Source organism: Triticum aestivum, chromosome 1D (assembly GCF_018294505.1).
Source record: "Triticum aestivum cultivar Chinese Spring chromosome 1D, IWGSC CS RefSeq v2.1, whole genome shotgun sequence".
NCBI classification, from domain to species: Eukaryota; Viridiplantae; Streptophyta; class Magnoliopsida; order Poales; family Poaceae; genus Triticum; species Triticum aestivum.
The window spans coordinates 336298309-336309610 of NC_057796.1; the positions used below are offsets into that span (position 1 = coordinate 336298309).

The following is an 11302-nucleotide window of genomic DNA, read 5'->3' on the forward strand; positions in this document are numbered from 1 at the left end:
GTTGGCTCAAGATCATGGGGAGTGTTTACCATCATGATTTCCTTCCTCATATGCCATGGACAATCAGAAACTACTTTTCTGTCGTTTCTGGTATTGCTGCTACAGGTGTACGTATAGGCTTTCTTCCATGGAGCGAACGTCTTGTTTTCCTTTCACCACACAAGTTTCTTCTATGTCAGGAAATGATACTAGATTAGAGATCGTTTCCCTTTTGTCAAGTATAGATACTGGATCACATTTCATTTGGGAGTTTTGTTTTGCATCATTTGTTTGAGTGAGCTTCATTTCTGACAAGGTGTTGTAATTAATAATTCACAGTTTTTTATGTGCAGAGCATCTTATAAGACTACAACATTACAACTGGAAAATCTGCAACGACTAGCGAATTGCAATTTCCTTTTCTACGTACAAACATTCATGTTGCTCAAATGGTGTTTGATCACTTCTTTGATAGTGCACAGAAAAATCCTTATTTAGTTAGTCACTTGTTGCTGAAAATTTTATCTAACACTTTGTGTAGACCAGGTTATTCCTGGGATCTTGAACTTATCGGTTCTTCTATTTCACCAGTTGCACTTCTGAGCATATAGATCAACATTATGCAAATATGTAGCTGTTAATTTAACTCAGTTTTACGAGAAAACTTTGACTTTGTGTGCATTATTTAATGTGAACGTAAATTTTGTTCATTAGAATTCATAAATATGTAAGGTCTGCTAGAACTTTCTTTTTATTAGTCCTCATCACTTGTCCATAGATGAAGCACAAGGATAGATGAAGTGAGACATGTTGTTGTTGGATAAGATTTATTACTTTCTTAAACAAATAACATGGTGATATATGGGGCATGAAGAATAGATCCAATTACCGGATGGATCTTAAGGTATACGACGACACTGAAGAGAACAAGCCCGGTTATGCATCCTCGCTGGCGATCGTGTAAGATATTCTGTGCTCGAAGTACTACTCCAAAAATCATAGATCCGTAGTAACAAAATTATTGGTATGAATTCATCATAAGTCTTTGTTTGCCTTGTCCAATAATTTTAAGTATTGAGAAACTATTTTTGTTTTATGCTCTAGGATTTACAAGCCCTGTATTTTTATGTGTGTGCTAAGTCCAGTTCTTATTGTTTATGCTACAGCCACTGTCGAAGCTAGGGTAATAGAGATGGTGTGCCGGCATAGGCAAGAGCGATAGCCTTTTTAATCTATGACCTTTCTTTTTCCTTCCCTTTTCTAAATTGATTTTTTGGAATATATGAGGCATTTGAATTAAGAGATGGAGGATTTGATTACGTTGCCAAAGGTGGTCTCAAGTTTAATTCACTAATTAGCCATCTTTTCTATTTAAAGTGAAGTTATACTACAGTTGTTTCGTTACACACTTTAAGTCGATACTTGCTACATGTATGTTTGACAATATGTTAATTAGACTGGCATCTTGAGTACTGTTTCTGGTTAATATGTATGAATTCGGTGAATTATAGGTGTCGTGTTGTGATTTGAACCACCACAGATTTATTTATTGGTTTAGACCTGGGTAGTGATCATGGCTCCAAATATTTGTAAAAATTCCTATCATTTGATTGAGAAAATTGATGGGCGCAGCAACGCGCGCCATACTTCGACACATAACTCAACGCTTAACTTGCAGCGATGTAGTAATTAACAATACTTCTTAATAAGTCTTCGCACTAGACAAAGAAATAGAAGGCACTCATACTTAGGATTCTGTCGTCACATATTAATGCAAGTGCAAATTAAACTGGGGGCACACGAACCACAGCGTGCAGGTACAGGTTGTTCTTCCGTCGGACGGTGAGGCCCATCTCCTCTGTCATGTCCAGCTCATCTGGTCTCACCCCTCCCAGGAGCTCCCAGTCGAAGTGGTAGAGAAGTGCGGCCAGTACAATCTCGATGCTAGCTTGCGCAAACATCATTCCAGGGCACATCCTTCGACCTGCCCCAAATGGTATGTACTCAAAGTCTGTTCCTTTGAAATCAACCATGCCAGATTCAAATCTCTCTGGTTTGAACTCCTCAGGGTCTTCCCAGTGCCTAGGGTCTCTTCCGATTGCCCATGCGTTCACCAACATCGTGGTGCCCTCGGGGACATCATACCCGAGGATTTTGCAAGGCTCACTTGCCTCCCTAGGGAGAAGCAATGGTGCAGCTGGATGCAGCATCATTGTCTCCTTGATGACGAGTCTGAGGTACTTGAGATTGATCAAGTCATCCTCGGTCACCTTCGGCTTTCCTTGCAGGTTCTTGCGTACTTCGGCTTGTGCCTTCCGCATCACATTTGGGGACCTCATGAGCTCTGACATGGCCCATTGAAGAGTGATTGCTGATGCCTCGCTTCCGGCACCAAACAGATCCTGCAATTTACCGATTTGATGAAATTTGGAATTGCTATGTATTCTAGGCAGTTTTGGATTGTCACCCATATGCAGTGAGATATCCAGTAGCAAATCCTCGAATAATATCGAGTATAACGTTTAACAATTCTTTGATTCTGTGTGAAGTCAAGAAAAAACAAAATGAATTAAGAGACACTTGTGTCTTGCTAGCTACTCTCTCGTTTCGAAATACTTGACCCTTTTTGTTTTGCTGTAACTACTCCATCATTTTTAAATACATGAACTTTTTTATTATATGTTGGTCAATTGTTTTGGTTTGACTCAAATTATGAAACAATTTTAACATTGACAACAACATATTGATAATAAACAGAATCAATCACGAAATGAACTATCAAAAAATGTATAACTAGTTTTGTTTAATACTGCATCAACTGCGAGGTGGCGTTGTGACTCGTGATTAATCTCCAAATCATTCCAATTTAAAAAAATATGACATATTTCTTACGAAACTATGTGGCCAAAGTATAACTGCTAGAAGAGGGAAGGCAGAAGCTAAGAAATTGTTGCACTTACAAGTATAACTGCTTTGATCATTCCCATGGTAAGGGGCACGTCGAGGCCACCTTCCTTGCGTATCCTCAAGAGCGCATCCTTTAGGTCCTCTCCTTCCTCCACGGCACCGCTCGCCGAGGCGGTGGTTGCCCTCTGCTCCTCGTGTTGCTTGATCGCGTACTCCATGAGCTCGAAGCTCTTCTGGTGGTACTCCTCAGCCCGCCGTGTCGTGTCGCTGATGAATATCGCGAGCCACGACGACGGGAACAGATCGCCAAGGCTGAACCCGCTGGCGATCTTGACACCATCCTCGAGTGTCTGCAAGAACTCCTCATGCCTCCTGAATCTTTCCCCGATCATGGCGCGTACCGCCGAATCGTTGATGAGGATGGCAATTCGCTCACTCACGTTCACGAGCTTCATGGGCGGCGTCGCCGTGATGGCGGCCACGAGTCGGCAGACCTCATCCTCCCGGATGTGGCGGAACGACTGCACGCGGCGCACACTGAGAAGCTCCAGGATGCAAATCTTGCGAAGCTGGCGCCACAAGGCGCCATAGGGAGCGAATACCAGCCCTTCAGAGTTCATGATCTTCAACGTGGGGCTCAACGGCCGCGTAGCGAAGACGATGTCGTGTGTCCGCATGGTCTCACGGGCAGCCTCCGGGGACGTGGCCACCATCACCGGCACCTTGCCGAGCTTGAGGTACATGAGAGGCGCGTCGAGCCGGTGAGCGAGGTCGGCCGTGACACGGTGCATGAGCGGGTTGCCGGCGAGGTGATGAAGACTGCCGATGAGCGGTAGCCGCCACGGACCGGGTGGCAGACGCACGCCGCTATTGCCGCCGCTGTGTTTCCTGTTGAGCTTGAAGAGAAGGAGAGGAAGGAGGAGAGCCAAGAGAAGGCAGAGGTAGTACACCCACTGCTCCATGGAGAGGTCTCGTGTGTTGAGCTAAGGCGCAGTGTGGTGAAGGTGATGCTGCACTTTGAGTCTTTGACTCAAGGGCCTGATCTTATATAGTACTTCCTCTGTTTCTAAACATATTTAAAAAATCATATAAACTACATACGAAATAAAATGAGTGAACCTACACTCTAAAATACGTCTATATACATCCATATGTAATTCATATAGAAATCTCTAAAAATATATTTTTAGAAACAGATGGTATTAAGGCGCAATGCATTAACTGCTGGGTTAATTAGGGGGTGAGAAACAGAAAAGCAGCCTGTATGCAGCTAATGCATGCACGGTGACAGCTTGATTATTGACCGGGGGAGTAATGCGTCATAATTGCATGAGTAATTAGGGCACGTTCAATGCAGGGCGCTTACTTAGACGCTTATAGACAAAAGAATAAATACATAAAATTAAAGAATAATATAAGCGCCCGTCCTACGCAACGCTGGGCGCTAATTAAGGCGCTAATAACTGGCTGCTGTTGCACTAAATGCTACCTTCCCATGAGAGAAAAAAGGGCCAAGCGCCCGGCACCAAATATTGGGCCGATGCCACGGGTGACTCCAGAATTTGAGGGTATAACCGCTAATCGGTCAGGATTTCTATCCTAGCGCCGGCTCCTAGCGTTGGAGATGCCCTTAGGCGTTGTTTGGATAGCGGTGATTAGCGTTAGGATTATAGAAAACGAGTTTTTAGCTGATTTTTAGGAAACCCCGTTTTACGTTACGTTTTGTAAATAACGAGTTTATAAAAAGTTACGTTTGGATAGGAAAACAGAAAAACTGGTCGGTCATGTACCTTGTTTGGATACCCTCCAGTGGGCTGTTTCCTTTTCTCCTCCCGTGACTCACTCTCACTTTCCCCAAATCAGCCATGGCGTCTTCCAAGTCTGTCGTCTTGCTGGTCCCCTCCGATTCCTCCTCCGCTCGCTGACACCGGTACTCCCCTGCTCTCGGCCGTGGATGAATCCCCGCGAGGACACCGGCTAGTGCGCGCCTCCGGCCACGCCGGTTGCTGCTGGACTCCCTGACGCCGCTGCCTGCCTCCCCTGCCCTGGACGGCTAGGTCGCTAAGGCCTACTGTGCTTCGTCGGCCGTCAGCCAGCTCTATCCGTCGAGCAGTGCTGCTTCAGCTCAACGCACATGCCTGCCTCCCTAGAATGCCGGCGGTGCAGGCTGCACTGTAACCAGCCCGTTTTACCACTAGATCTGTGGGGCGCCGGCGGCAGCAGGCAGCTGTAGCCCCCGCTCCCTGACCAGCATGACCATGAGTAACAGCGGATGCAGAGAACAAGCTCGAGGACGGCGATTCAGAGGAGCAGGTATGTTTGATTTTTCTTTTTGCAAACTCTGTAGTTAACATGGTCTACCATGCACTTGCCGAGAGGAGCTATAATTATCTTTCTTTCATGGTCTGTATCATGCACTTGCCGACAGAAAAATACTTCATAAGTAACAGGCCTTAACAATTAGCTACATATACTGGAATTTGTATAATGGAACTTTGGAGGAGAGTGCTACTGTAGAAAGCAAAGTTAGAACGGGCAAGGTTCATGGTCTTTCTAAAAACAAGAAGTTTCAGGTGCGTTTGTAGCAGTGAAAGCTGACAAGCTTTGCACTTGGTACATTGTAGAATCTGGTGCGTAGGTAGGACGGGAACACTCATGTTACATAAGAACACACCCATTTGAAGTAGTTTATTTGTTGCTTCATTTGCTGAATAGATTGGTGAAAAATAACATTTCATCATGTAGCCGTAGATAGAGAGAGGGAGAGAGAGAGTTCATAAGCCTATAAAAAAATGGGGAGTTCATGAACATATAAAGAAATTTAAAGTTCTAACAATAATTATTCAAATACATCTCTAATTAAAGATGGAAATCAAATATTACGGCGTTTAATCATCTTGTTGTTGTCGGTTCACACGTCGTTGATGATTAGTCCACAATTATTGAGCGATGCCAGCACGAACTCTCTCACCAGCAACTCGGTCATCTTCTCTTGCTTGCCCACGAACTTGTTGATCACCATGGTCAACATTTTCTTGTGTTTCCCCATGCTCATAAAGCTCAAACAACTCATCAGGCTCATTAACCTTCCTTATGAAGTTGTGGATGATGCAACAAGCCATAACAATTTTAACTTGGGTTCTATATGGATAAGGAATTCCTCCTTTCCTACTTAGAATTGGAAAACGAGCTTTCAGAACACCAAAGGTTCGTTCCATATAGAGCACCCTGTGGTCACTAATATTTCGATCTTTTGAGGGGTAATCCTGTGGTCCGTGTACACAAATGGGAGTCTAGGAGTGAACTAATCTTTTGTTCAAAGTGTGACTGGACACTTCAATTTTTGTCGCATGTTCGCCTAATGGGATGTTCCCTGACCCGTTACTTTGCTGGGTTGCAGCCAAGATCTCAAGCATGAAGTTCATTTACTATGAAGCTGGGCTAGGTTTCCCCACTTATTGCCGTCAACTTCACATTGGACATCACAAGGTATTCTGATCTTCATTTGCTTACTTCATAGCTCTTACCATACACTATATAATATGGATAGATATGATTGATACTTATGCAAAATTATCCTTATACTGTGATTTAAACTGTATCCTTCTGATGAAAAACTAACTACTGCACTTGGATATATACACTAATTGACAATATTATTGTGGTTCGGTGTTGGATTATTTTAATATGTATGGTGCATTTATAGAGCACCCTGATTCTCGTATGTACCATAAATTCATATTTAGGAATTACCAGGTTATTGGATCTTGTATAATCTAGGAATTGCCTAAATAAAATTATCAGGGGTTGTATGGAAAATAGGGTTCGCTGCCAATAGAATTAATTCAATGAACAGTAGCATGAACGTACTTACAAAAACAATTCGTACTGCAGAATTTTGTAACTCTAGATAGTTTATCTTACCATGTAGGACGGGTGAAGCCACGAATCCTGATTGAAGACCGGAAGATGATGATGATAACAAGAGCTCGATGGAGGTGTGCAGTCCTATTGAAGATGGCCAAGTTCAGATCCAAAGGCGATGTATTCCATCCAGTGCCTGTGGCCGGGGATCGCAGCCAGCCTGTGCGATCTGTGTGTGGAACGCACCATGCGGCCAACAAAATCCTGTTATATAGGCAATGGAAAAAGGCGGGAGGTGAGTCGCAGAAAGAAAAATTGGCGCCAATGTGGTTGTTTAGGAAGGGCGGAGGCGGAGATGGTCAGTTGCGATCTGTATTTGTTAATCGCGTTTGTGGAAAAACGACTAATACTCGTTTTCCCACAAACCTGGAATTTTGGGCTTTTGTGAAACGTGTTTCCTATATGCATGGGTTAGTTGGAGGAGCCAAACAAGATTTTGTACGGTTAGGCCGTTTTTCTGGCTTATGGAGATCCCGATCTGTATGTTCCCCTTATCCAAACAACGCCTTAGGCGCTGTGGTTTAACTACCCATGCTATTTTTCGGTCATGAGCAAAGGAATTTACAGCTAATCGCTAATCATCTATGTAGATCCCAGAAATTGCTCATGCGCGCCGAGTAAACCGTGACAGAGCACCTGATCCCTGTCCTCTCATGAATTAGGCATTTCTGGCCGTTTGATTTCGTTTGTTAAACGTTAATGGCCGTCAGATCTAAAGTAAACTCTGTTCGCCGCGAACTGGGCCTGAAGTCACAATTGGGCCACGTCTCCTGCTCGGCCCAAGGCTAAGCCCGGTTCAGCCTTACACGACGGCATCTCCCTCCCTTCCTTCGCTGCTCAGGCTGCCCCCTCCTCTCCCCGCCGCCGCCCACGACGGCGCCGATGTCGCCGCCTATGCCTCCGCGTCCCTCGCCCGCCTCGCCCGCCTCGTGGCCAACCGCGCCGATCCTCTCGCCCGTGACGACGGATCCTCCCCTCCCCAACATCTCTCGCGAGCTAGGCGAATCCTCCCGACACCGTCGCCGGCAAGAGCAACCGGAGCAGGGACGCCCGACAACTTGCCCGGTGAAACTGGAGAGAGACAATGATGATGTGGGCATGACGTGATGCAGATTTTCCCGGCGGAGCTGACACGATGCTACTCCGTGCACAACCCGCAGTGGGCGCTGAAGGTGTTCCGAAGAGCAATGGAGGGGGCGGATCCGGCACACGTCACGGTGTTCTTCAGTCAGCCTCGCTGACCAGTTGCAGGCACACCGTGACATGCCGCTCGAGGAGTACCAGGATAATCAATTTGTGGGTAATACAAGGTCCACGCCTCCCTGACAATTCGTATTCTCGATGTATGCATTGCATGTGCTAAGATTTGTCTTGCCTTGATCTGATTTTGATGGCTTGCAGTCAAGTGTCTATTCTCGAGATTGGATTGACTCTCATTCCGACATTTTCCATGTGGTTGTTCTTGGGCTACTATTAAATGAGTGGTATGTGCTTGCTGTTCTTTCTTTTATGTATATCGATTGAAATTTTGTCCAAGCCAACATCATGGATTGACACCATATTTACACTATTTTTATTCATGATGTTCTCTCTACTAAAAAAAATGAATGCAAGTTCTCCAGCTTGATGGATTCAAGCTCCGTTGTGATGGATTGGCCTGGTTCTGCTGGGTTGTAAGGCGAGGCACTGATTTGTACTTTAATGTTTTTTGCCAGAGAGTATTACGTTTGAATGCCCACATCATCCTTGTTGAAAGTGCAAATGACTACAATGTGACATTCTATTTTTAATAGCAAAAAGTTCAAAGCTTTATAAACAAAATTGAAACATAATTGCTTTGGCATGTTCAAAAGTATACTGCAATATTAGTAATTTCAGTGCCCATTCCGAAGTGCCACCATGCTAAATCCAAACTAACAAGCTCCAACAGGCAAAATTGGCATGACATCGATCTTTAGCAGTCTGTAGAGGCACTAGAACATGACAAGAACTTTTTCTATTTAACATTCTATTTAACATTCTATTGCTCATTATCCTACTTTTATATCCGAAGCTAACCAAAATTTGGGTGGTTGATATTTTTACCTACTCTATATTTTCTAGCTTGACGGATTTGGAAGGTGAGGTACTGATTTCTACATTATTTCATTGGTGGGGTATGTTTTGTACGGACTCATAAGAATTTTTTTTCTCACCACCTGATGTTATATGCTTTGTTGTATTGAGAAGCCACAATACGGAACCAAAGCTTTGAACTGTAGTTTTCCTACTTAATATTCATTGCTAAATTTCTCATTTTATCAGTAGTTGAATCTCTATTTTGTTCTTGTGTAAAAAAGGTGCTTCAGTACTGCCCTTTGTATGCAATAGGGAAATGGTCTCTTTGTTCATCACGAGAAACAATAGTTTACAATTTGGAAATGCTTATGGAGATTACAATATTAGTTATGTGATCCACATCGGATTTTTTATATCATTGTTGATGCACCAAGTTGCTTTTGTGGGCAGATCAAGAATGTCTACCGCGTGTTGGGTCAAGGTGACAGAACACAATTCATCCCATTATCACTACGGGTGTATGATGGTATAGTTGTAAGTTAGGATTTATAATACATGAAAAAATTGATTGCTCGCATAAGTAAGAAATGTAATTTACAGGATATATATACTTTTACAATCATACCCTTATGCCACTTGAAAAAGGTGAAGGCAGGTGTTAATTTGATGTTGCTGTTTTGAATCCATGCAGTGAGTGATGTTCATACTTGGCATTCTTCGTCAGAATAGAGGTATGAGGCAAGGCTTCAAAATAAGGGAACAGAAAAGTTACAGAGTTACACGTGTGCTCAACATCATTTGCCATTATTCATGTTAGAGATAATTCGGTGACCTTAATTATGATAACCTTGGATAATGTCTGCTCCTTGTGTTGATTGCTATTCTTCTGCTGGTATGAAGGCGAGTGAGAGAGTTTCTCTAGTGTAGTTTGTTGGAGTTACCATTCTTCAAAAATTTCTCAATGGATGTAATCAACAGTTCTTAGATGATATGTATTCTAAATCAAGACTTAGACAATATAAATTACCATTTTTTACAAATTTCTGAATGGATATAATACACAGTTCTTAGACAATATAAATTTAGAGAGGGTAAATTACTGAAGCAAGTTCTAAAATTCTATTATGGATATCCGCAATGGTTCGCAGTGTGTTAACCACTTGATTCTACCAATATCTGTTCCATAATTAATTGGACCGTTTGTTTCTAGAAGCTTGTTACTTTCCTATTTGATTGACTCCATGAATATTTGCAATGTATCGGATAAAAACAGTGTTCCAGAGCATTGTACTTAGATTGCCATCCAAATGAAGAGGCTGTTAATTTTAATGTTGGTAATTTATATTTTGCATGGAAGATAGCTTATACAGTGTGACTTCACAATGCATATATTTTTGATTGGATGAGAGTCAACCTGCTGTTCCATAGTTCACTGGTTAGGCATTCTTCTACTACTGCAGGTTATAGTATTTTTACAAACAACTTTGCATGTACTTGATGTCTCGAATGAGAGCAAATACAAGCTTTTAATGTTGACATACCTGCACAACATTATCTAATATTGACTGTATCCATGATGCCTTGCGATATATTGAGAAACTTCTTCCCTATTGGTAATTTGTATTTTGTCCTTAAAGTTTCAGCACATATCTTTTGTGTTTGTAAGATTATTTTAGGGAATTATTCTCAATATTTTGTGTTTGCATGTTCTATGGTCACCTAGCACCGCATTATTTCCCCTCGGACTCATTAAATTCTGCTCTTTGGTAACCAACAAATATATGTGTAACTTTATGCAAATTTAACTCCCATGTTTTATGTGTACTTACTACATTTCCTACCATTCTATTACAAAAATGGATGGGCGCGGCAACGCGCGCCTTCGATGATATAGTGAAGAAGACAAAGGATAAGAAATATCCACACGCTAGAAGAAGGAATCAAGAGCAACTCCAACGCAGCGACCCATTTCGTCTGTTTATGTTTAGGTTGCCGAGGACGTGTCGACCATTCCTAAAACGCGTCTGCTTCATGTTCGCGTGGACCCATTTCCGACCATATTTGGGCTTGAAATGTGTCTGCTTCATGCATGTTCGCGTGGACCCATTCCTAAAATGTCTCCGCTCGATGTCCGCTGCGTCCCCACATGGCGGCCGATCAACTACCTCACGCGTCTTTATTAAAGACGAGCACAGATCACGAGCCCACGCGTCAGCGAGAACGGGTGTCCTTTTTTAATCCGAGCGTGCGGGTAGGGGATGTGGGGGCCGGCATCATCCTCTTCCAGCCTCCCGTCCCCATCTAGCCACCTTGTTGCTCCCCCGCCGGCGACTACCCTAACCTACCGCGCGCTACCATGCGCTTCTTCGCCGGCAAGAACAAGGGCAAGGCCCCGCGTCATCCCCTTCGCGCGAGCTGGCAATCCCCTCCCACC

General features: G+C 43.4%; 1 protein-coding gene and 1 long non-coding RNA gene across 2 annotated transcripts; one reads left to right on the forward strand and one right to left on the reverse strand.

Annotated features, from left to right (window-relative positions):
• Window positions 1-1763: 1763 nt before the first annotated feature.
• LOC123169588 (desmethyl-deoxy-podophyllotoxin synthase-like) lies at window positions 1764-3848 on the reverse strand. The gene is made up of 3 exons (XM_044587457.1): window positions 2940-3848; window positions 2147-2381; window positions 1764-1963 (listed from the first exon to the last, which is right to left on the reverse strand). The coding sequence occupies exons 1-3, from the start codon at window positions 3846-3848 to the stop codon at window positions 1764-1766; spliced, it is 1344 nt and encodes a 447-aa protein (XP_044443392.1).
• An 875-nt stretch (window positions 3849-4723) lies between these two features.
• LOC123181878 (uncharacterized) lies at window positions 4724-7452 on the forward strand. The gene is made up of 3 exons (XR_006491920.1): window positions 4724-5199; window positions 6287-6375; window positions 6818-7452. It is a non-coding gene; the product is annotated as an uncharacterized lncRNA (long non-coding RNA).
• Window positions 7453-11302: the final 3850 nt, after the last annotated feature.

Coding starts and splice junctions, on each gene's coding strand:
- LOC123169588 (XM_044587457.1), bottom strand. CDS start 3,848: ATGGAGCAGTGGGTGTACTACCTCTGCCTTCTCTTGGCTCTCCTCCTT. Junction 2,382..2,939: donor TGATCAAAGCAGTTATACTT/GTAAGTGCAACA, acceptor GGTAAATTGCAG/GATCTGTTTGGTGCCGGAAG. Junction 1,964..2,146: donor GCTTCTCCCTAGGGAGGCAA/GTGAGCCTTGCA, acceptor CATTTGGGGCAG/GTCGAAGGATGTGCCCTGGA.